At 44.4% G+C, this 26,511-nt stretch overlaps 1 protein-coding gene across 1 annotated transcript in view; it reads right to left on the bottom strand.

Moving 5' to 3' along the window:
- Window positions 1–646: 646 nt before the first annotated feature.
- The window catches only part of SPACA6 (sperm acrosome associated 6), a 247,875-nt gene continuing 222,010 nt past the window's right edge, over window positions 647–26,511 (bottom strand). The window contains exon 10 of the mRNA XM_078653885.1: window positions 647–762. Coding sequence (XP_078510011.1) covers window positions 723–762 — 40 coding nt within the window. The 3' untranslated portion in view covers window positions 647–722. The remainder of the gene's footprint in view (window positions 763–26,511) is intronic.

The following is a 26,511-nucleotide window of genomic DNA, read 5'->3' as shown; positions in this document are numbered from 1 at the left end:
ACAAATACCAAAACAAGAGGCTATTGGAATGCTTGATTGCAAATGGCCTTTCATTGTTCTATTTGTTGCTGATAACTGTGGTTATTTCCCTTTTATAGAAATGATATAGACAAATCATTCATTCATTCTGTCGTTAGATGTTAAGAATATCTACTTCGATCATACAAACTGCATAAGGGACAAAGGTGCTATACATACACACTCCTGGTAAAAACACCCCAATTTATTATTAAAATTAATTATACGGAAGTGGAAATCAGTTCCTCGGCAGACAGAGAAACGTGACCATGGAGAAGTTGAAAGGCTGAGCTGGCCCTGACAGCAGCCTAACACTGATGCCACTAGCTATCAACATTGTTGTTTTATTAATGCCTTCTAGTACATATGAGGATGCAACAACTACTTCAGTCTCTCACACTGCAACTGTGTTGTGATTCTGCACCCGACTATTCTCCATCCCCCCTGCGTCCTCCCTAGTGCTCTAATTAACACACGGTTTACCCTTTTGCTTTAAAGGGAACAACCTTTATTAATAACACATATGCATAGTTTTAGTGGGGCTATGAAGATACTGTCTATATAAAAATAAAAGCATTATTCATTCGCTTTTGTTGTTACAGGAGGTGAAGAGGGGAACGCAGGAACAAGGAAATGGTGGCAGACATGGAGGGGCTTCTGGTGCAGTGAGAAGAAGCGGCAGTGCTGGCTGTCTCCTGTAGTCCTCACTCCACCTCTACGTCGGTTGAGTAATGATAGAGAGCCCTGCAACATAAAAAGAGAAAAGGCTTATTGTGCAGTTTAGTTGGCAAATATGCTGGCGCCATCTTGGCTGGTCTACAATCACCACCAAGTCAGCAGACACATCTTTCCTAGGCAAGGTTTCCGCCGGGCAGCGGTAGTTTCTAGGGTTCTCGCTTTAATTCAGCACAAGTGGCCAAGTCTCCCATGGGAGATGTCACCATGTGTCAAGGGATAATCCACTCATGTACACCACTACTGACAAAATGTCTCTGCGGAACTGAGGGACTGGACCCTCATAGGGCGGGTACATTGTATGTGTTCATCTACTAGTCTCACTAGCAAGCTGCAGGATGGGTCTCAACTAGGGGTGGGCGTAGTTCGCGAAGCAGCGCTACGCGTAGCTACACAAAGTGCACTTCGCACTACGCGAGCTATGCGTAGCACCAAGCGAACTGCGTAGTAGCATGTTCGCACTGTGCAAGATGTCGTTTTCAATGATTGCACAGTGCGGACAAGCATCCGGCACTGTACAATCATTGAAAACGGCATCTTGCACAGTGCAAGCTATACTTTTCTGCCGCTCGAGTAGATTTTTACTCGAGCTGCAGCTTTCTCAACGCGGACTGGCAGTTTCTCATCGCGAGCGGTCGCGAGCGCGCGCGACCACTCGCAGTGAGAAGCCTGACCTCCCCGCATTGAGAATCTCGCCGGGAGGTTTATTTTCCATGCTCGCTATCGGCAACCTGATGTTGCTGATCGCGAACAAGGAAAAAGTCTCGCGAGTTTGCTTGCTCGCGGTCGCCTACTTGACGCTGAGGACCGCGAGCAAGCAAAAAATGACCGCTGCACTACGCTACGCTACGCATGTTTGCACTGTGCTACGTGCAGTTTGCGTAGTGCGAAGTTGCGCAAACTTCGCAAACTACGTGAGCGTAGCGTAGTGCTTTGCCCAGGGTTAGTCTCAACATGTAGAGACCCTATCATTAACATTCACCATGTAGGCAGCGTTCTCTCCGGATCCTGATGCATCTTGTGCTGGGCAAGAAACCTTCTACTGGTGCCTGTCATCTCTTGCGCATCAAATAGAGGTGTGTACCCTGAATATCAACCACAGAATACCGATAGGACACAATATTGAGAGCAACATTTTAGAAAAAATATCAAAAGGCAAGTACGTCTAGATTTTCTATACCTACTCCGTCAATATTTCTTCAAAGTACGCAGGTGTGGAATTGGAAATAGTAAATCTATTATTTCTTACTTGCACTTTCCTTCCGATATTTTGTCCCTCAATATTCTGCCCTCGATATCCTTGTGACACGATATTCTGGGGGTCGATATTCGGTAGTACAATCCCAAAAAGAGCCAGAGGTCAACTAAGGAATCTGACATTTTTTGTGCCTTCCATTATTGTATCAAGAAAACTTGCACTGGTGTCATACACTGACGTCTGTTTGATTTCACTTGCAGTGTGTAAACATAAAATGGGCTCACGGTTTGACAGTACTTATCTTTCATTTCCATCTGTATTTTTCCATATTTATTTTTTGGCTACTTTTACCTGTATTTATCTTTATTTATTTTAGGTTTTGTGAAAAAATAAAGCTGAAATGTGTACATTTCTACATTTATTTAGCCAGTCAATGTACACTCATGCCTGAACGCCTGCCAGGTTTCAATTATATAAACAAACTCAGATGATAAAAAAATGCACTTATAAGAAAACATGCTCATTTTAGTATCAAGGTTGTGCAACTCCACTGCTGTTTAAGGCTATTTACCTAAATTCCTTTATTTTCTGTAATCGCCTTGCCTTTCAATCCACATTGGTATTGTCCTGGCAGCCGTGATTGACATCATTTAGAATCACTCAAAAACAACCCAATTTCCTTTTTTACCCACATTTAAAAATAAATATAGACAGGAAAATAAATGGTCTTATGTCTGTATTTTTCTGTAAAAATCAGTAAAAACAGAAAACAGGAAGCCATAAACATAATTAAGTGACCAAACAGCCACCTGGTTTGCTATGACCCTCATTCAGGTCTGGTTGGTTTGTCACCCTTCGGTATCCAAAGCGACATTTCGACTCCAGTACAGACTTAAGTGCCTTTTCCTCCAGGACTTACACAAGTGCGCCACACTGCAAGATCAATTGTATTGGGATAAACTTAGCTAAAACCGAAATTATCACTTTAGGTAGGCCTACCCAAAGGTTTAGCTAGTTTAAAGGTGGCAAATGTTTGGATATAACTCAAACTCATGATTACTAAGTTATGACAATGTTCTCCAGTCCACCTTGACCAGCCCTCCCCCAACTGGTTTTTCTAAAAAATGAAACTTGATAGCCAATATTGAAAAGAAAGGTTTTTTACTTTCTATAACCGTTACAAACTCTAGGATTTTAAAACTTTTTAACGCCAAGATTGCCCTATATTCCGTTATTGTTGTTATATTTACAAAGGTGGTATGAATACAGACCTCTGGAGCCTTCCTACCTGAGGGGTCTATCTAGGATTAGACAGAGTACCTCTCAGGGTAAGGTAAGCCGAAAATAATCTCCAATTCTTCCAGCTACCTACAGCTGGACTCACTGACTCTGTGTCTGTCTGTGGGGGGAGCTTGTAAGGAACCCAAAAGGTATTTCATTTATTTTGGATGAAGTTACTTCATGATTATGAGTTAGAAGCAGCATGGTCTTTTCAGGATACATCTATAAATATATTTGAAACTGAATTAGAACCAACCATTAAGGTTTCTTGCATTCATCCTGATCTACGCTCTTCCCTTTGACTCAACCTGGGGCACATATTCGCCCCTACTTATACTTTATTGGCTTTCAAAGTAATTTAACTGTAGCCATGGCTCAGAAAATCCCTTATAGGTTTCTACATTATCCCTTTGATTATACTGAAAAAGATACGCTGGATGTTAGGAGTATGGTTGCTTTAGAAATCACTCATCGAGCCTGAGAGCCTGAGTTTCTTTGGTACTTTTTGTATATTAGTCCTGCATGGATTCTTTATAGTGAACCCTTTTTAAAAACTATGCTTAATTTGGCAATCTTATTGAATAACTGTGCCACACTTTACAATCTATGGACATGGCCACAAATTGAAAGTGCTTTCATATATTTCTAAATAGCCGGCTGTTTAGTTATTGTATATTCTGCAACGATTATATAGTTTACTAGTTTGTACTGTTGACTGGTTTTTATCAACCGATATCTCCTTTATTTATAAAATGCTAATTTATCTTACTGTATTGAAAATGATTATAACTTGTGTATGAAACATGCAATAAAAGTAAAATAAATATAAATAAAGTGCATCATGTAGTGGCTTGCCAGTATACTCAGCAAAATAGCCTGCCACTCAGTGACAGTGGTCACTAGGAAACCTTTCTCCGCACTTCCCCACTTTGGAAACACAGGGCTGCACCGTATTTACAACAATACAGTGCAGCCCTGTGTTTACTCCTGTGGTGGCACTAATTACCACTGCCTAGCGCCAACACAGGCACCCTCGTACCACAGTGCAAGGGTGCCTGCGTTGTGGGAATGATTGTTTATGTGCAGGAAGGTCACCCTACCTGCACATAAACAATCAATTGCAATTTGTAAATTCTATGTATGCTTCGTTATGCAGCACACATAGAAGTTGCAACATGTTATTTTTAAAATTATGGTTTATGTGCAGGAAGGGACACTTTCCTGCACATAAACAATCATGCATGGTGTTTTGCTGTTTCTATGTGTGATGCACAATGCAGAACACATAGAAACAGCAGAAACGAGGAGAAAAAAAACATTTCTCCTTGTTTTGCCATGTTAAGACCATGGGCCAAATTTATGAGGTTTTGGCATAGGGCAGCACCGCAAGGAATGTTGCTGCACTATGTTGTATTCTACTTATTGCATATTCCTATGTATGCCTTAACCACTAAATGCCCTTTTAGTGGAATTCATCTGCACTGTGATGCACTGCGGAATATTGGGTGCTGGTTGAAGATAAGCCACAGTTATGATGGGGCTGAGCTGCCTGCTGGCTGCTCCTGGTGGGGCGTATTCCAGGATACTTAACAACTTCCAATAAATCCTCTTGAAATACCTCAACCAGGCTGGAGTCAATTACTACATTCTACCTTACGTCAAGACAAAAGGCCAGGACTGCCCGTTTCTATGTGATATGGTGAATTCCTGTCCTTTTCCCCAGTGCTGGCGTAAAATGGGTTGCCATGCGCCAATGCAACCACCCTTAAGCCATGGTGCAAGAGTGCCTGCATTGTGGGCTGATCGGTTTTGTGCAGGAAAGGACACCTTCCTGCACAAAATTAATAAATTCAGGCGATTTCCACTTTCTATGTGTGCTGTAGAACCTGGACAAAGGACATGGGGTATCCTGCTCTTTGTCCAGCCCCTCCTCTGGAAGGGACCCCTAGTTTTTCAACCCTTTCCTTAGGGTGCTAAAGGGCTTACCTGTGGGTGGGTCCTTTGATTCGTCGTGGGACAAGACTCAACCCTGAAACTACGTCGCTCTTCACTTGTCTGGACACTTTGTCTTCATTGGACTACGAATCGAACCAAGACTGTACCAAGGAAAACTCCTGGCCAAGCTGTTTTTCAAGTCGTCGTCATCATTTGTACGTGTGCTTCATCCAGGTTCTTTGACAGACCTTTGGGCATCAATGACACCTGAATAAATATCCCTGGGAGTGAAAGAGTCACTCCCCTGCATCTACAGGCAGTGCAATGAAGCTAACTGGTCTGCTGCTCCTGTCGTCCTATGGACTTCCCGAGGCGCAACAACACAGGTGGGGGTTCTGTAACTCCATGGAGGCCTGACCTGTGCTCACTGCAATTTTGAGGCCAGTATCCCTCGTCAGAACCGCTGGAACCAAACCCCTTAGCACTGCGTCAACTTGCCATTGCCAAGGATTGTTAGCTCTGCACTCCTGAGATCTTCGGGCTATAAGAATCTCCTGCCTCCAGCATCTCTTCCCTCCAAGGTCAGGGGCCTTAAACTTTGTGAGCTACTCGAGGTCCTCTCATGACTTCTGTGCCTTTGGCCTGTGAGTCCTCCTGAGGGTCTTCTACTGCTTCAGCAGGTTCTCCTGTTTGTTTGTGGCCTGCTCTGACTCTCCTGCTGTTTATGAGTCCCATGACCTTGCTGGTGCCAATGTTGCTCCTTTTTCATATTCCATGCCAGTTGCGGCTACCAAGGCTTGTTCGTTCTTTTGCCGGACATTGACCACCTGGTCACTGACATGTGACATGGGACAGCTTGTGCACTGTCCCTAGTCCTTAGCACCGCCTGGTCCTCACATCTGTATCAACAATGTCACAGTCGACTCTTCAGAACGTCCCGACATTGGTGGGCATTGTTCTTCCGTGCCTCCTGGTCACCTCCGAGTGGCATGGGCTCTGTCCCCACTGCTTACAGGTTCTTCATTTCCAGAATACACCCTTGGATTCCACTGGACTTCTTCACAGTCTCCTCTAGAGGCATCTTCTTCTAAGTCTTCCATTGTCGTCTACAGTAGGTTTTGATGTCACTTCACCGCTATGCACCCAGCTACCATGGTGTACATAACCTGTCTCCAGGGGCATCCACAGGTGGGGTGGCTCTCCAACCTTCTGTCTTTTAAAGGGTTTCTTCGGAGTTCTTCTTCTTCTTCAAAACTGCAACAGTGACTTCCCCATTGACTTTTATTGGAAACGCGCTGGGTTTCCACTCTGCACACAGCCTCCATGAGGATCCTGGGTACTTAACGTGGGTGGATCCTTGTGTCCCCAGCTCCTCTTGGTCTTCTGGTCCAAGACCCGTTCTCCATTGCAGTTTGCATTCCACCCTCTTAGTATATGTTTTGGTCTCCCATGGAGACCGCTGTTTTGTGTGCTACTCACCTGATTGCTTTTGAAGTATTCTTGTGTATTGCGTTGATTTCTCTGAGTAGAAGATATACCAATGTGTTAGTGAGTGTTGTGTAATAAATAGAAGTATTTGTATATAAACACTGTGTGGGTTATCTAACTTACACTATAGATTAAGACTGGTAAAACAAGTTGATTTATACTCCTTCAAGATAAGCCTGAAGGTTGCTCTCCATAACTCCCACGTTGAGGGCTTTCTATGGTTATCAAAGACCACTAAAATCACCATAAGGGTTGTAAAGAAGTGCGTACCATATACTAAGCCAGCCTCCTACAGTAGTTTATCAAAGTTTGATGCAGTATGAAATTTGAATGGCACAACTACTACAAAAGACAAAGAAAAGGCTACCACAAAGCCATAGAAAGTGTCAAAAACCTGCATCATCAAACATTCAATGAGGCACTCAATCAAACAAAGGACATTTTCAATATCTATCAAGAACGTACCAACCCAAAATGATTAAATACAAGCCCATGGTTGATTTAACAGTATTGAAAGGAACATAGTGTGGACCTCGGTATCATGCAACCACAAATCATCACAACACTCTCCTTTCTACTACCCACCACTTTACTCCTGCCTCTAATGCTTAATCAGATATTAATGAACCAAGTGATGACTCTGTCAGAAGATCAAAGCCTCTAATCTGCTTTGCTATGTTAAGTGTACTTGTAAAGCAACAATCTCACCCAGAAGGGTATCCTGGCGCTGAAGGAAGACTCAAACATGGTTGCCATGTTTAAATCTTCCTGAATTCTAGGTTTTAGCCGGCGGCCCTAATGTGAAGAGGTATTTCATAACAAGCACTAAAAACCTGTTGTAAGAATATTTGGCTGCTGGTCCTGGCTTGTTAAATACCAGGTACATGAACGAACAGGTTTGCAATGTAGAGGTATCTGGTGGGGGTGTGGATGCTGCTGTGACTGTGCAGGTAGGTCGTGCCTAATTTGTGCATTGATTCGTAAGTATGGGTGAGTAGTTTCAACTGTGCATGTTTGTGTATGTGGAGCCAGTGGGGTTTTCTGAGGTGGCGGTTTGGGTGCATGGAGGGAGTTGAGAGTCAATATCCCTCCTGTATTCTGATTGGCCTGTTGCCTCTTGGTAAATGGGTGGAAATACTGACATAAAGTGTTTTAAAGTAGCCTAGCTTACTGGTGCTGAGTGATTGGGTGATTGTTTGTCTGGAGAGGAAGCCACCTGAAGATTTTATTGATTTGGCTGGCCTCTGGCCATTTGTTTTCGATTATGATTTCCAGGTTTCTGGTATGGAGGGAAAGTATAGATTGTGGCCAAGTTCTGATGGCTACCAGACTGAGAAGCAAAGTGTAGGGTCTTTCTCTGAATAATACTTGCTCCGTCTTGTCAGAGTTGAGTTTGAGGGAGTTGAACTTCATCCACTCCGAGACTTGGCTTGGAGGTTGGTGATGTATTTGGAGGGTGAGAGGATGATTTGAGTGTCATCTGCATAAGAGATGATGTTGATTCTGACAGGCCATCGGTTTTGGTCCGTCGGACATCTGTGGCTGCAGTCCCACCACCGGATTATAATACCAGCAGTCGGAGCACATAGGGCAGGGGGAAAGACCACTTCCTCCGAAAGGCTCAAGTAGCCTGGCGGGGCAGAGATCGGAATCATATTCCCTACAATGGGGAGGGTGCACCGCCATAGGGATTAAGATGTCCCTTTTCCCTCTCTTTCCTTTTTTTGAACTGGGAAAACAGCATAGTGGTGGTCCCAGGGGTACCTACGGAAGCGCCGACAGCCGACAGTCCCCCCGACGCCGCTCCAGCCACCTGCGACCGCAGTGTGGGGGACAACAGTTCCCGAGGTGCGTATCGGCAGGAGCCGCCACCGGCATCTCCTGCCCCGATGAGGGGGCATAAAGCCCTGCATTCCTCGCGTCACGGGACGCGAGCGGGACGCCGGACTAAGCCCGGACAAAGGGCGGACAGTCTTAGACAGTCCGAGACAGGACGCGACTGGACTGGGCCAAATCCCCTGTCCGAAAAACATCGTGAGTTGCACTACTTTGCACCTTGTTACCCTTTGAAAACTGTTGCATCATTGTGGAGTATTTGAGCTTCATGCTTATTTTGAGACTGCTATCTATCCTTGAGCACTATATTACTAAGTTGCAAGCAGTCTTACATATTAGAATAGGCTGTCATGTCTAAGCAAAAGACTCCCACTGTACCTAATAACACCATGGACAATTACCTAGTACAGGTTGTCGCAAAAATTAATAGTGAGAGAAAGTCTTCCTTGGGCCTGAGCCTCTCACCGATTACCACCTTGCCTGATCCTATTCGAGTAGATTTATTGGACCCGGATACTAGTAATGATGCTTCTGTGTTTGACCAGACCAATAATGACATTCTCATACAGAATGTATCGGTAACTGTTGTGTCCGAAAAGGTAGATGAGGATGACCCAGATACAGCAGAGGAAAAATCCCCGCCCCCAATGCCCGTGCTTGCACCTAGAGTCACCAGAGGGTGCAATAAGGGTCAACCTAAACGCGGTGAGCTACGCTCGAGCAGAAAAAGACCAGCCTCACCGCCAAAAAAATGTGATATGGATCAAGGAAGAGGGGAGAACGGGGGGGGAGTATATTCTTGGGAGATGTCCAGCTTAAGAAATTAGTGAACATGTTTGACTCAAAGATGAAGGGCATCATTAAACCATTGGTAGCAAAAATTGATCAGTTAACAGAAGAGGTTCACAGACTAGGGGGGCTTCTAAAGAAGGCCATCAAGGAGGTGGGGGATATACCAAATCAAGTGGCATGTAGAGTTGAGCCAAAAAGAGCACCTATGGGGCCCACGGTGGGGGGTGGAGAGACAACAGTACCTAATCCTCCCCCTATTCTTCATCAAGAGGTAGGGGACCATGCACTATCTGAAGATGGTCTCTCAGCAAGGCTAGCGGGACAAACTGCATCGTGTCCAGAGAAAGGTCCAGTAGAGCTCATCGTAGAGGCCTCTCCCCTTGTTTTGGTCTTGGCCAATGTACCACCTTTAAAACCTGGCCAGATGGAATCTACACCCTCTCTGCTAAGTAAAGCATCACATTGGCTATCTAACAACATGGTAATATCCCCGTGGGGTAAGCAGCAGCTAGCGGGGGATCTAGTCATGGCAATAAGAGTTGATTGGATAGGGAACAGCCCAAAAAAATTTGGGGGTGACTGTGTAGTGTTGTATTTTTCAGGGCCTGATGTACTCCCTAACATCCTGCCAAATTTGTTCCCCCCTCAACGTAGAACTACAGACATAGTCCCACTTACTCTTGAATTCTTTTATTCTAGAAGAGGAAATGTTCTGAACCCAAGTATATTGAGGACTAAGTGGAATTTGGTGTCAAAGGGAAGGGTTAGGGGTGGCCAAATTAGTGACTGGGGCCTGAGCCTTGAAAATAGGTTCTCAGCACTATCCAATCTTAATGAATGTGATTGACTTGGTTGGGGTGAAATCACCGAATGTAATGATCCAATAGTGCGTGACAGTTTCTGTACTACCGCTGATAAGGGTAGTGTGTCTATTGTGCCCCTAGTAAGAAGGAGGGGACTACCTAATTTAAATGAAAGAGGGCCATATAGGGAAGTCCCTGTACAGCTGACTGTGAGTAACTCGGAGAGTAATATTGGTTTTGGGCTTATAGTCTCTCCTTTCGAATCATTAGACTACCCCCCTGTTAATCTAGACCCCGAAGATGCTTTGGTGTCTCCAAGACAAGACAGGCTGTCACCTCCAGGACATGCATGTCTAATTACAGATAAGACAAGGCTGATTTTCCTTTCTTGGAATCTCGCCGGAATAGCTAACAAACTGACTTCCCCTGAATGGTGTGACTTCATTGACCAACATGATATTATTTTGTTTCAGGAAACATGGTCACTGAGTCCAGTCTATCGGCTTGGGTTTCTCAACTTCTACATCCCAGCTATAAAAAATTCTAAAGGGCGCCCTTCTGGAGGTTTGACAATTTGGGTACGCCAATCATTACATTGTAAAATCCAGCAAAGGACCCTTCCATCAAGCGACATATTACCAGTCAACATTACGTGGGCTAACGGCCAAGGGGTGGCTATTTTCAACATTTATGCCAGGGGGGTTGGGGGTGGGAATACATCTGAAGTAATATCTGTACTTGACTAAGAGCTTGAATTGTTGTCAACCCAGCTATCTATTATAGTAGGGGGTGACATTAACACCACTTTTGAACCTCTAGGACAAGAGGACCAGATTTTGGCCTCAGAGGAGGATAGCAAATGGGGAGTTCCCCAGCTTGAACTGGCCGTGGTCAAGAGATGGTCTGCTGTATTTGGGGTATTTGGAGGGGTATTTATAAAGCGCGGCGTTCGCTCCGGAGGGAGCATCATGGCGCTGTGGCCATCCAAATCAAGAGTCTATGCCTAGCATGGGGACTTAGAGCAGCAAACGGGCGTACCCCATCAGATCGCCAAGGGAGTAACACATTTGATAATGGAAGGTCAACTAGCCGAATAGACTACTTCCTGGTGGATATCAGGGATTGGCATAGGCTGCAAGATATGATTGTAAAAAATAGAATTGAAAGTGACCACAATCCTCATTGCATGGATTTCCAAATTAACTTAGGGTCGAGAGAATCAAGTCTGGGGGGTGACAAGGTGACCTTAGATATAGTTTCCTCAAACAATCAGCGCCATGTAAAATGGGGTAGATTGGTAGAAGATCCAGAGAAGATTGAGGATCTTAAGAGAGTAGTGGCCGAGGAAGTAAACAATCTGAAATTACATAGTAATAAACCAAATTTCTCTGAAATTATGGCGGAGGCTCACATTAATTTTTTTACTAGGCTTCAAGGGTTCTTTCTGAAAACAATAAAACAAAACAAGGCTACGAAAAAGTTACCTAAGCTAGGGTGGTATGACCAATCCTGTAGAACAGCCCGCCAGAATCTTAGTACTGAACTCAGGTCTAGGAATATTACAGGAGTGAGGGAGGCCAGGGTTATATATAGAAAAGCCTCCAAAAAAGCTAAGAAACAGGGGGACGAGGATCATTGGCGTGACTTGAAATCTGCTTGTGCCGCTAAAGATCAAAAGCAATTCTGGGCAATTGTTAAGTGGGACAGAGGAGGGACAGCAGAATCCCCACAAAATAATGTTGCTAGAAACCTGTGAATAGATTTCTTCAAGCCTCAGTATGCCTGTAACTTAGCTGCAGATTGCTATACCTTACCCCCCACGGTCTTCTACAGCTGCCAAGTATTTACAATAAAAGATGTCAGTATTGCATTGGACTGTGTGATAGGGGGAAGAGCGCCAGGTATGGATGGCATTCCTGCCGATGTGTTTTTAAGTGATCGGGAATCATGGTGTCAGTATTTTACATGGCTAGCCAACTCTGTGGCCCAGGGTGCACCCATTCCGAATTCCTGGAAGGGTGCGGAAATAATTCCAGTTTTTAAAAAGGGTGACAAATCGCTACCCAGTAACTATAGACCCATCAGTCTTAAAGATTCAGCTCAAAAACTGATGGGTCGATTAGTGCAGAATAAGCTCCAATCTTGGATAGCTGAAAAAGATATTTTGTCTCCATATCAAGCTGGTTTTCGCCCCCTGACAAGCTCAATTGACCAGGTTTTTTACTTTATAGCCCTCTATTGGAGGAATGTGACTTTGATCAATGGCCCTCTTTATGCCGTATTTGTTGATTTAAAATCAGCTTTTGATTTAGTTCCACGTCCAAAACTCTGGAGTGTGCTTGCTGAAGCTGGTATACGTCCAGAACTGTTAACACTGCTTGTCCGCTTGCATGAAAATAACTATGCTAGAATCAGGTGGGGGGCACAGGGTGAAGTGACTGATCCCTTCCCTGTAGAACGTGGGGTTAGACAGGGGTGCGTCTTGGCCCCCACATTATTTTCCATATACATTAATGGTATTGTGGACTACCTAAGAAGGTCACCCACCGATGCACCAGTACTAGCAGGGGCTCGTGTGCCAGTCCTCATGTTTGCGGACGACACGCTGATAGTATCACGAACTCCTAGTGGGCTTCAGAAGGCAGTTAATGCATTTGGTGAGTTTTGTGAGAACCGTGGTTTAGAGTTGAACACTTCTAAGACCAAGTTTATGTGTATGAACCAACGGAAGACATTCAAAGGCTCAATTACTTTTAATGGTACCCCATTAGAGCAGGTAGAGGCCTTTACATATCTAGGAATATCCCTTCAGGGTAATATGAGATGGAAAAATCATATCGATATGGCAATTTTAAAATTCCATCAGTTAGCGGGTGTAGTAGCGCTCAAACATAGAGCCTCACTGACTAAACCAATCACCCCTGCTTTAGAAATTTATAACATGAAGGTGATAAGTGCCTCACTGTATGGATCAGAACTATGGGGATTCTCTTGGAGTGTGTTTTATCTAGGTACCTAAATCAATATCCTATTATTTGCCCTTGTCCGGTTATAAATCAATAATGTCCCTGCAAACGGCACCGAAACCCTTTTTTCATAAATTCGGTCATAGCGCATGCTGTCACATTAAGCAAGCCTATTCCTCCAGCCCCCTAGAAAGCACACCGAGTTCTTAAACAAATCCAAACCTCCAGCAAACCTGGGAAATCCCCTCTGCTATTGTTTTGATTTCGTCCGAGAACTCCTGCAAAACTGTAAGAACGACCAGTTCTTAATGACATCTTTATTGACGTCTTATGTCCATCCTTACGTCAAACCCGGCACCTTTCAGGTATAAATATACCAACGCTGCCTTAAGCAAAGACACGGTGGTGGTGAATCTGGAGCAGCGACTACTTGCCCGAGAGCCCAGCTGATGCGAGAGCCCACGGACGCTGCCCCTCCCTTTTGACGCGCTGAGAAAGACGCTGTCTTTTCTCTTGCCGAGAAATCCAGCCTCCGGCGTTTCCAGCCTACCCTTGCGGGTGACTGGGATACCAAGTCCTGAGAGAGAGATACCAGCCCTCCTGCCTTCTAATACCCAGGTACTGAACTGACTAAACCCTTATAGAGAATTCTTGATTCAGATTCTTGGCAAATCAAACTTAACTTAAACTGCTACTTACTCCTTCCCACGTATTAGGCTTAGGTCAGGTACACCGGGGTAGGCGTAGTTAGAAGCACCAGCTTCTAAGAAGCACCAGTTGAGTACGATTAGTCAATGTATATATGTATGTATCTATTTTATCCATTTTAAAGTATCATATGGCTAAGAAACCATATCAATGCTTTTACAGTATTATTTCATAATCATGCTTTTACTGTATGCACTTTACTTAACTATAAGTATTGCAATTGTAGCAATTCATTTCTCTTGTATGAGGAAAGAGACTGCTCAATAAATAACACCTTTTATTGAAAACGCCCGTCTCTCTTTTTCTCTACAAATCTGGTGAAACTAAGTACGCACATATTGACTGAGTAAGATAGCTGTCTTTTGTTTTCACACGACTCTAGAGATACACTCTTAATCAGGGAGAGCAAAGTTGTCATGTTTTATGGTTGTCAGAAACTAAATCCCTTCTTGTCTATCCAGGGAGGTTAAACTCCTCCTCGCTTATTCGAGAAAGTTTCTAGTGAACTCTGAGCTAGCTGGCAAAAACTTAAGTCTAATATCGTCAGTAGAGACCTAGTTAACCTCAGTCCTACGTCTACACTACTGAAGATATTATTCCAATGCGCAGAGCCTATTGGGAATATAGGAACTACACTACACTCTAATCTGAAGGACCTGTCACTGGCAGAGAATAGGTTCCTGCGGCGCTTAGTGGGGGCACCACAAAGCACTCCCACTGTTCCTCTGTTGCTTGATCTTGGCAGGAAAAGTATAGAGGACTTAGCTCGCCTACGCCCTCTGTTATATTGGAGACGGATAATGACAACCCCGGAATTAGCTCACTATGCTGCCGCACTAGCGGATATTATCAATGCTGACCGCTTTCATACCATCTTTTGGCTTAAAGAATTACGGGGTCTATTATCTAAGCTGGATCTAGACCATCTATGGGCTAATACCAATGCATCATGTTTTCCATCGAAGATTATCTTGAAGAAAATGTATTGGGCCATGGTTCGGTCATCTGCTTTTTGTACTGGATCTAACTCCAAATTAACCCGACGTTTTCTTGATATCAAAATAGTACCATCTTGTGAACTCTATTGGGACATTATTGAAAAACCGCTCGACAGAAAACTGTATTTTCAATTTAGATTTGGAACTCTTCCCCTAAACGCATTTACACAAAATTGGTCTGCGAACCGGGATGAGAAATGCCATTATTGCAAAGATCTAGCTGAGAATGTTTCTCACTTACTGTTTGTTTGCCCTCTTTATGATTGCCCACGTCGCAAATGGATAAAACCATTGTGTCATAATTTAGGAACACGCAGGCATATAGAGGCGCTTAGAATACTGGAAACAGATTGCACACCCTACTTTGCGATTGCTGTTGCAAAATTTTTAGGATGGGCTTGGTCTATTCGCACCCGCACTTTACAACTATCTGATGCAGCTTAATGAATTATTGTCACCATGGTTTTTATGTATGATTAATTTTTATAATAATTCTTGATGGAATATTTTATATTGAGTATTGGAAGTGACAGCATAAAATGTTTAATGTGTATTTTAAATATGAATTTTAGGTTTAGTATTTATTGTGTAGCGTTAGGATGTAAATTGCTTTTATGACTTGCTGTCGAATAAAGCTTTGAAATTTGAAGATGTCCCTTTTCCCTCTGCCTTTAAATGGCTCCCCGACCACCATGTAAAGGCAGACAGAAAGGGACTTTGGGGGCCCTAGCAGGTCCCCCGTGGGCATCTGCTATGGGACCTGGGGGGCACATGTGCTGCCCCCCAAACATCCATGTACAGTGTGCCAGGCACCATATGGTGCTTGGCACACAATGCATGGATTTTTAAAAGCATGCCTTTTTCAATTGTTGCTTGTGCTGCAGCCCTTTTCAGAGCTGCAGCATGAGCCGTAATTGAAAAAAGGCATTTTTCCAACCGCCTTCACGGTGGTCGGCTCATAATAAGGTGGGTGGAGTTGCCGACTACATGTCGGGTGGTCTCTATCCAGATAAGATGGTGGACAGACGCTTGTCCGACCTCCATCGTAATTAGGGCCAATGATGGTGAGTAGGTCCATGCAGATATTGAAGTACTTTGGGCTGAGTATGGGGGTAGATTATGAGGTGTAGGGAGAAAGGCTGACTTTCTGTGTATGTCCTGTGAGGAATTAGCTGATCCATTGGAGAGCTGTTCATTGGATGCCTGACTGGTGAAGGCGTTGGATAAGGCTATGACAGGATCTAGTGTTTAAATGGTACAGAGACGTTAAAGAGGATGAGGGCAGCGGTGTTGCCTTGGTCTGTAAGGATCTGGATGTCAGCGGTTGTGCTGCATATTTCCAGGGGTCCAGGAAGGTAGCCATTGAGGTAATGAGTCATTGAAGATCGGAACCAGTGCAGTGCTGATGGGCTCGAGTCCTTTTGCCATGCTGAAGTAATAATAATAATTCCTACTTGTAAAGCACACAAATTAACCCGTAAGGGTTTCAAGGTGTTGGGGGCCATCGGGGGATTAAGAGGGCTATTGCCCAGAGTCACATGATGCTGAGCTGCGCTGCTGCTGGTGCCAGGGACCGAACCGTGAGCCCTGTGCTTTGGAGTCAGCCACTCTGTCCGTTGCGCCACACTCTCCCAGTGCATTCAAGGGTCTGATAGGACACTCGAGTGGATGGATATCATGGCTGTGGTTGTGTCCTTGAGGGGATGAGTGGTTTGTTGAAAGCTGTCCTTGTCCCTGAGGAGGGCTATTGAGACTGAAAGGTTTGTTTGAGGTTTGAAGTGTCTGTAAATGGCATTCATCTTACAGTGGAAGAAAAGTGTAGGCTGGGAGAAGAGGTCCTGAGAGGGGCCGATGGTGATGAAGCTGGCTGCATGTGTGGTGATTTGTTTTACAATGGAGACGAGGTCCTTGGCGCTGTTGGTGCGGTTCTGTTAGAGCTGCATGCTTGGTGGCTTTCAGCCTACTCCTACTCCCTTGTCCAACCACCCCAATCAACTTTGAGGCACCTCCTGTTAATGTTTTGAAGACACATGCTACACCCTAATAGACAAGCTGCAATCCAACAGACAAGCTAAAATACAAATGACAAGCGACATCTCTATGAACAAGCTACAGTCACTACTCAAGCTACAACCCGATAGATAAGCTGCAATCTGATACACAGGCTACAGTGCCACAGAGAAGCTGCAATCTGATACACAGGCTACAGTACCATGGATAAACTGCAATCTGATACACAGGCTACAGTACCATGGATAAACTGCAATCTGATACACAGGCTACAGTCCCATAGATACACCAATCTGATACACAGGCTACAGTGCCACAGAGAAGCTACAATCTGATACACAGGCTACAGAGCCATAGATAAACTACAATCTGATACACAGGCTACAGTGCCATAGATAAAATACAATCTGATACACAGGCTACAGTGCCATAGATAACATACAATCTGATACACAGGCTACAGAGCCATAGATAAACTACAATCTGATACACAGGCTACAGAGCCATAGATACACCAATCTGATACACAGGCTGCAGTGCCATAGATACACTGCAATCTGATACACAGTCTACAGAGCCATAGATACACCAATCTGATACACAGGCTGCAGTGCCATAGATAACATACAATCTGATACACAGGCTACAGTGCCATAGATAAACTACAATCTGATACACAGGCTACAGTGCCATAGATAAACTACAATCTGATACACAGGCTACAATGCCATAGATAAAATACAATCTGATACACAGGCTACAGTGCCATAGATAAACTACAATCTGATACACAGGCTACAGTGCCATAGATAAACTACAATCTGATACACAGGCTACAGAGCCATAGATACACCAATCTGATACACAGGCTGCAGTGCCATAGATAACATACAATCTGATACACAGGCTACAGTGCCATAGATAAACTACAATCTGATACACAGGCTACAGTGCCATAGATAAACTACAATCTGATACACAGGCTACAATGCCATAGATAAAATACAATCTGATACACAGGCTACAGTGCCATAGATAAACTACAATCTGATACACAGGCTACAGTGCCATAGATAAACTACAATCTGATACACAGGCTACAGAGCCATAGATACACCAATCTGATACACAGGCTGCAGTGCCATAGATACACTGCAATCTGATACACAGTCTACAGAGCCATAGATACACCAATCTGATACACAGGCTGCAGTGCCATAGATAACATACAATCTGATACACAGGCTACAGTGCCATAGATAAACTACAATCTGATACACAGGCTACAGTGCCATAGATAAACTACAATCTGATACACAGGCTACAATGCCATAGATAAAATACAATCTGATACACAGGCTACAGTGCCATAGATAAACTACAATCTGATACACAGGCTACAGTGCCATAGATACTACAATCTGATACACAGTCTACAGAGCCATAGATACACCAATCTGATACACAGGCTGCAGTGCCATAGATACACTGCAATCTGATACACAGTCTACAGAGCCATAGATACACCAATCTGATACACAGGCTGCAGTGCCATAGATAACATACAATCTGATACACAGGCTACAGTGCCATAGATAAACTACAATCTGATACACAGGCTACAGTGCCATAGATACACTGCAATCTGATACACAGTCTACAGAGCCATAGATACACCAATCTGATACACAGGCTGCAGTGCCATAGATACTACAATCTGATACACAGGCTACAGTGCCATAGATAAGCTACAATCTGATACACAGGCTGCAGTGCCATAGATACTACAATCTGATACACAGGCTACAGTGCCATAGATAAGCTACAATCTGATACACAGGCTACAGTGCCATAGATAAGCTACAATCTGATACACAGGCTACAGTGCCATAGATACTACAATCTGATAAACAGGCTACAGTGCCATAGATACTACAATCTGATACACAGGCTACAGCACCATAGATAAGCTACAATCTGATACACAGGCTACATTGCCATAGAAAAGCTACAATATGATTCACAGGCTACAGTGCCATAGATACTACAATCTGATACACAGGCTACAGTGCCATAGATACTACAATCTGATACAGAGGCTATAGTGCCATAGAGACTACAATCTGTTACACAGGCTACAGTGCCATAGATACTACAATCTGATACACAGGCTACAGTGCCATAGATAAGCTGCAATCTGATACACAGGCTACAGTGCCATAGATACTACATTCTGATACACTGGCTACAGTGCCATAGATAAGCTACACTCTGATACACAGTGTAAAGTGGCCTAGGCATGCTACAATCTGATACACAGGCTACAGTGCCATAGATAAGCTGCAATCTGATACACAGTCTACAGAGCCATAGATACTACAATCTGATACACAGGCTGCAGTGCCATAGATACTACAATCTGAAACACAGGCTACAGTGCCATAGATAAGCTACAATCTGATACACAGGATACAGTGTCATAGATAGTACAATCTATCTGATACACAGGCTACAGTGCCATAGATAGTACAATCTATCTGATACACAGGCTACAGTGCCATAGATACTACAATCTGATACACAGGCTGCAGTGCCATAGATACTACAATCTGATACACAGGCTACAGTGCCATAGATAAGCTACAATCTGATACACAGGCTGCAGTGCCATAGATACTACAATCTGATACACAGGCTACAGTGCCATAGATAAGCTACAATCTGATACACAGGCTACAGTGCCATAGATAAGCTACAATCTGATACACAGGCTACAGTGCCATAGATACTACAATCTGATAAACAGGCTACAGTGCCATAGATACTACAATCTGATACACAGGCTACAGCACCATAGATAAGCTACAATCTGATACACAGGCTACATTGCCATAGAAAAGCTACAATATGATTCACAGGCTACAGTGCCATAGATACTACAATCTGATACACAGGCTACAGTGCCATAGATACTACAATCTGATACAGAGGCTACAGTGCCATAGAGACTACAATCTGTTACACAGGCTACAGTGCCATAGATACTACAATCTGATACACAGGCTACAGTGCCATAGATAAGCTGCAATCTGATACACAGGCTACAGTGCCATAGATACTACATTCTGATACACTGGCTACAGTGCCATAGATAAGCTACACTCTGATACACAGTGTAAAGTGGCCTAGGCATGCTACAATCTGATACACAGGCTACAGTGCCATAGATAAGCTGCAATCTGATACACAGTCTACAGAGCCATAGATACTACAATCTGATACACAGGCTGCAGTGCCATAGATACTACAATCTGAAACACAGGCTACAGTGCCATAGATAAGCTACAATCTGATACACAGGCTACAGTGTCATAGATAGTACAATCTATCTGATACACAGGCTACAGTGCCATAGATAGTACAATCTATCTGATACACAGGCTACAGTGCCATAGATACTACAATCTGATACACAGGCTACAGTGCCAGAGATAAGCCACAATCTGATACACAGGCTACAGTGCCATAGCTAGTACAATATATCTGATACACAGGCTACAGTGCCCCATAAAAGCTACAATCTGATACACAGTCTACAGTGCCATAGAGACTACAATCTGATACACAGGCTACAGTGCCATAGATACTATAATCTGATACACAGGCTACAGTGCCATAGATAAACTACAATCTGACACACAGGCTACAGTGCCATAGATAAGCTGCAATCTGATACACAGGCTACAGTGCCATAGATACTACAATCTGATACACAGGCTACAGTGCCATAGATAAACTTCAATCTGATACACAGGCTACAGTGCCATAGATAAGCTGCAATCTGATACACAGGCTACAGTGCCATAGAAAAGCTAGGATCTGATATACAGGCTACAGTGCCATAGAGAAGGTACAATCTGACACACAGGCTACAGTGCCATAGGCATGCTACAATCTGATACACAGGCTACAGTTCTATAGATATACGACAATCTGATACACAGGCTACAGTGCAATAGAATAACTACTAGCTGATAGAAAAGCTATTGTCCAACAGACAAGTTAAGCCACTAAAGGTAATACCAAATTTCTATGCAAAAGCTATATCACACCAGAGATGCAGCAAGACAACGTTTAAAATGCAATAGATTAACCACACCTGATAAGACAAGCTGCAGTCTGACAGACAAACTATACTCTTAAGGACACGCTACACTCCTACAGGTATAAAACAACCTGTTGTAAACGTATCTAGGACCCTATTTAAATATTCCCAATTTATGCCCTTATGTGGTTATATCAAATCATATCCTTATAAAGGCATAAGAAGCATACCCATATTAAATCATAGCCAATGCAGTCCAAATACGGCAAGGCTACTCCCATAGACTCCTAGAAAGCACAACGCGTTCTTAAACAAACCAAGCCTCCAGCAGCCCGGGAATTCCTCCTGCTTCTGAATGATTTGTCCTAGAACTCCTGGAGTCCTGAAAGAACTGCGAGTTCTTAGTGACGTCTTATGTCCAACCTTACATTAAACTCGGCACCTTGCAGGTATAAATATACCAGCATCTGCCCTAGCAAAACACACGGTGGTTTGGAGCAGATCGGCTATCTACTTGCCCGACGCCCTGCTGTAGCGAGTGCCGAAGGAAGCCGACCCTCCCATTGACGCACTGAGAGAGACGCTGTCTTTTCTCTTGCCGAGAAATCCAGCTCCAGTGTTTCCCTGTCACCCTTGCGGGTTGCTGGGAGATCGAGTCCTGAGAGAAAGATACAAGACCTCCTTTATTCTATAAACAAGGTACGGAGCTGATTAGACCCTTAGAGAATTCTTGATTCAGATTCTTGGCAGAAACTATCTTAACTTAAACTGCAGCTCACTTACTCTTCCCACGTACTAGGCTTAGGTTAGGTACACCGGGGTAGGCGTATGTTAGAAGCACCAGTTGAGTACGTTTAGTCATGATTTTATCTATGTATATATTTTATCTATTTTAAACACTGTATGGCTTAAAAACCATACCATGCTTTTACAGTATTATTTCATAATACTCCTTTTACTGTACACACTTTACTTTATAACAAGTATTGCAATTGTGGCAACTCACTTCTCTTGCATGAGAAAGAAGACGGTTCAATAAATAACCTCTTTTATTGAAAACGCCCGTCTCTCTATTTCTCTGCGCTTCTGGTGAAACTATGCAGGCACGATTGACTGAGTAAAATAGTTATCTATTGTTTCTGCGACTCTGGAGGTATACTCCTTATTCTGGAGGGAGCAAAGTTGTCAACTAATCCCTTCTTGTGTACTCGAGAACGTTTCTAGTGACCTCCGAGCCAGCTGGCATTCATAATTAAGTCTAACATATTCAATAGAGACCTAGTAGACCTAAGTCCTACGTCTAAACTATCGTTTTTGTTATTCCAATGCGCAGAGCCTATTGGGAATATAGGAACTACACTACATGGCGCCCAGCGTTTGGTAAGGCGATAATTTAATGCTAGATACTAGAGTAACTCAGTCGTGCTTTTCACACAGACCCCTTTTTCCCGTAAAAACTCCAATAGACGTCTGGAGTGGATGAAAGGTTAATATCCGCCAAAACTTAGTAGGAAGAGAATCCTATGTATTAGTTTTCGGTTTAGTCAACGTTGAAGGGTACAGTGTTCCAAAATATTGTGTACCTAATCTTTGTCTCCTTGAAACTTGCTCTGCAAAAACCTTTCAGTCAGTAAAATGACGGGAAGTGAAGACGAAAGAGATGCTTTGGCAACTCAACTTTTAGAGGAGGACACAAGTCTCCAGCAAGATGACCCGGATGCTATAATCATCCCGGCAAATATAAGGAAAACCATAACTATAAAACTTATAGAAAATGGAGTATCATCAATAGGTGGTACAGTCATATTTGTGGTAGAGGCCCATGAATATCGGCAGACAGAGGTGTTCTATTCATGGATAAATATTCCAGCAGCAAATGCTGTGACACACGAGTTCTACTACTACAAAATAGAGGAACATCCAGAGGAATACGTCCCTTTCGATGACGTTGAAATTCCACTTACCCACCAAGAGCATCAGCTCTGGTTTAATGGCGCCCTAAAACATCAAAATCACTTTACCAGGCTCAGTCCACTAGATAGACCAGGAGCCACATGGCCGGTTCTAGCCAGCTATACACCACATCCTGACATTGAAAAAATGTCAAGTGGAGAACTTTTAGTTCAGCTAAAACAACTAATTAAAATACATAGACAATTGGTCCAATATGTCATGCGGACTGTAACAGTCCAACCAGCAATAAGAATTCCACAGCACACCCCTCACCAGGGGAACACAAATAAAATTACACCACAGACTATACAATCAGTCATTGGCAAATTACCCGCAAAACGGGAAGTAATTCCGTTCTGGTTAGCTCAAAAAATTACTCAAATAGAGGCAGTATTTCCTGATACTACACCTCATGAAAAACACAGAATTCTGACAATCTGTCTACCAATGGGGATCGCACCACATGTGGAGGACTGTGACACTTGGGGAACAGTCTTTGCTTCAATATACACAAAAACACATGGTGTTCCGTCTATGGCGGTTATACCAGACGTATTAAGACAGATTCAAAATGAATACAGTCCAGAGCCTGCTTTAAATCTAGGTATGAAATTAATGAAAGACTTTAAGCAAGTCTCGGCTATACTATTAGCCAACATAAAAGAAGAAGCAGCATCTGTGGCGATCCGCCAAAAATTGAAAGAAACAGATATAGCAGAACAACCTTTTGAAATTGCCAGAATAATTGAAAAATCCTATGAAGAATTAGGTAGAGATAGTTTGGGTGGGAAACCACTAAAAGCACAACTAACTGAAAATTCTGAAAAGAGCTTTATTAAGAATAATCTCAATACTACAAAAAAGAAGTGGGAGGGTAATAAACAAACAACTGCCAGAGAAAAACAGTTTCAGTCCAGAGGAATGTCTCCCCAACGGAGAAATAAATCTCCAGGACGAGGAGACAGGTCTCCACAACGGGAGCCCTCTGAAAAAAGATACAACCTTAGAAATAGGGATAATTTAAGAAAACCTGACAGATATCAAGATAATGTTACACGTCCCTCTCGATCTTTTTTTTGTCAAAAGTATTTTTATTGATCATTCAGTAGAAGAGAATAGAAAAACCAGAAGAAATAAACATGCGACAATCCCGCACTTCAGCCCACGCAGGGGTTAGCCAGAACAAGCGCCCAAGGGCGACACAACAGAGTTGGGGCAGGCCGTCGTGCTCAAGTCTCTGTACTCGGCCTGGTGCCCAGGGTGGTGCCACTTTGCCAGTATACGGGTCAGTAGCCAGTAGGACACTAAGGTTGAGGACGCTGAAAAGTCACGGGTGCACTGGAAAACACAAATGCGGCATCTCAGTTAATCCCCCATTAAACTGTCACGAATCGCTCGCAAGAGCGCTAGTAGACCCTGCTGAGAGCATATGGCTTGAGATATCATACTGTGATGGAGCACTAGACGGGATGCCATAACAAACAGAGAAAACATCCTTAATCCCCCTTGTCTTGTTGGAGGATCCCTTCCCACATATGCATATACCTGGGCCTAGTGGAAGCAGCAGTGGTGAGGAGGAACCCATAGATGAAAGTAATCGCCCCTTTCATGGATGCAGTCTTGGTCAGAAAGGCCTCGAATGGCGTGAGGGGTCGAGTGGCAGCCTCCCGCACCTGGGGCGAGAGCGCCCAGTGTAGTAGTTGAGCGTGATGGTAGCGCTCGTTCTCAGCACGTTCTCCCTCTTGCAGTTCTCAAAGGTGAGTGGGTCATAATTGTGAAATAGGTGAATGAGAGCTAGACACCCTCCATCCTTCCAAGCCCTGAAGGGCCCCTCGAGGGATGCCGGGGGAAGGCAGTATTGAAGTGTATGGGCGTGAATGGAGAGGGAAATGTGGTCCATCTATCGACTTTAGAAACAGAGTCCCAGACCTTCAGGGCGGTGCTAGTGGGGGTGCTGAGGTATGCATTCTTTGGTCGATCACATTTGGGCAGCCACACTAGATCCCAAATCGTCCTCCCAGCCACGCTTCTATCCATATGCAGCCAGTGTTTTTCTGACTCTTGTTGTGACCACTCAACCAGTATGCGGAGTTGTGCTGCTTTATAGTACAAATGCATGTCTGGCAGTCCCACACCTCCCTCCTTCCTTGGCCTGCGTAGGGCGGTGAAAGACAAGCATGCGCGCCCCCCCTGCCAAATGAAGCGCAGCAGCATGGACCGCACCCGCCGAAAGAATTCTGCATCGAGGTCTATAGGAAGGGCCTGGAACAGGTATAAGAGCTTGGGGAGGAGGGTCATTTTGATTGCATGGATCCTCCCAAGCCAGGAGATGAACATGGGTTTCCACCTGGCCAGATCTGACTGGATCTTAGCAAGCAGCGGAGGGAAGTTAGCAGAGTACAGTTTCCCCAGTGTGGGGGTTAGGTGGACGCCCAAGTATTGAATGGAGGAGTCTGTCCATGGCAAGGGAGTGAGCGACTTAAGGTGGGGGAGCTCCGACTGGGGGATCGTAAGGTTGAGGACATAGGACTTGTCATAGTTGACCTTGAACCCTGCCACTGCTTCAAAGCGCGCCAATGCCGCATGCACATGTTGGAGAGAATGAGCCGGATCCGATAGGGATAGGAGAACATCATCCGCAAAGAGAGTGATCTTGTGGGATTCCCCAGTGAAGGGTAATCCACAGATGTCAGGGTTGGCTCTCATCGCTATTGCCAGAGGTTCAATGCTAAGGGCGAATAGCAGCGGTGAAAGGGGGCACCCCTGCCTGGTGCCCCTGGAATGGTCAAAGAAGGGAGAGAACTGACCGTTCACCGCCACTCGATATCGGGGGGAGAGATAGTTCGCTCGTATCATTGTTATGAATTTGGAGAAGAAGCCAAATGCATCCAGGGTGCGGAACAGGAACCCCCAATCCACCCTGTCGAATGCCTTCTCGGGGTCTAGGCCCACCAGGACCGTTGGGATTTTGAATTTAGTGGCTTTCTCAATGAGGTGTACACCCCGCCGTGTAGTATCATGGGTCTGGCGCCCTTTAATAAACCCTGACTGATACAGGTCTATAAGGGCAGGCATAAGATCATTGAGCCGTTGGGCGATGATGGAGGAATAGAGCTTCGCGTCCAGATTCAGGAGGGCAATTGGCCTATAGGAAGAGCAATGACTAGGGTCTTTACCGGGCTTGGGGATAATGGAAATAACAGCTTCTGCCATGGTGCGGGAGGTTTCACCCTCTTCCGTCATGCGGTTAAATAGTTGGACCAGGTATGGGCATAATTCAGAAGCAAAAGTTTTATAGAAGATGGCCGTATACCCATCCGCCCCCGGAGCCTTGTGGGGTTTTAAGTCCTTAATGGCAGCCAGCACGTCTTCCCTGGAGAAGGGGGCGGACAGTGCCTCATTCCATTCTGCCGATACCTGAGGCAGCGTCAGGCCCCGCAGATATTCGGCTTGGGCGGTAGCCTCCAGGTGATCCCCTGTATAAAGGGACTTATAGAAGGCCCCAAAGAGCTCCGCTTTCGTCTCATCTTGATGTGTCACTGTACCCCGTGCATCTTGAATACCCCCTATGTACTCACGTTCCCTTTTATCCCGTAGCTGCCTGGCAAGGTGTCTCCCCACCTTATTGCCTTGGGAGTAAGAGAGTCGCCTCAGTTTCAGCAGGGTGTATTCAGCTCTGTTATCA

This window comes from Lissotriton helveticus, chromosome 7 (assembly GCF_964261635.1).
Source record: "Lissotriton helveticus chromosome 7, aLisHel1.1, whole genome shotgun sequence".
Lineage (NCBI taxonomy): Eukaryota > Metazoa > Chordata > Amphibia > Caudata > Salamandridae > Lissotriton > Lissotriton helveticus.
Note: the sequence above shows the minus strand (reverse complement) of the source record. Positions and strands in the feature narration are given on the sequence as shown.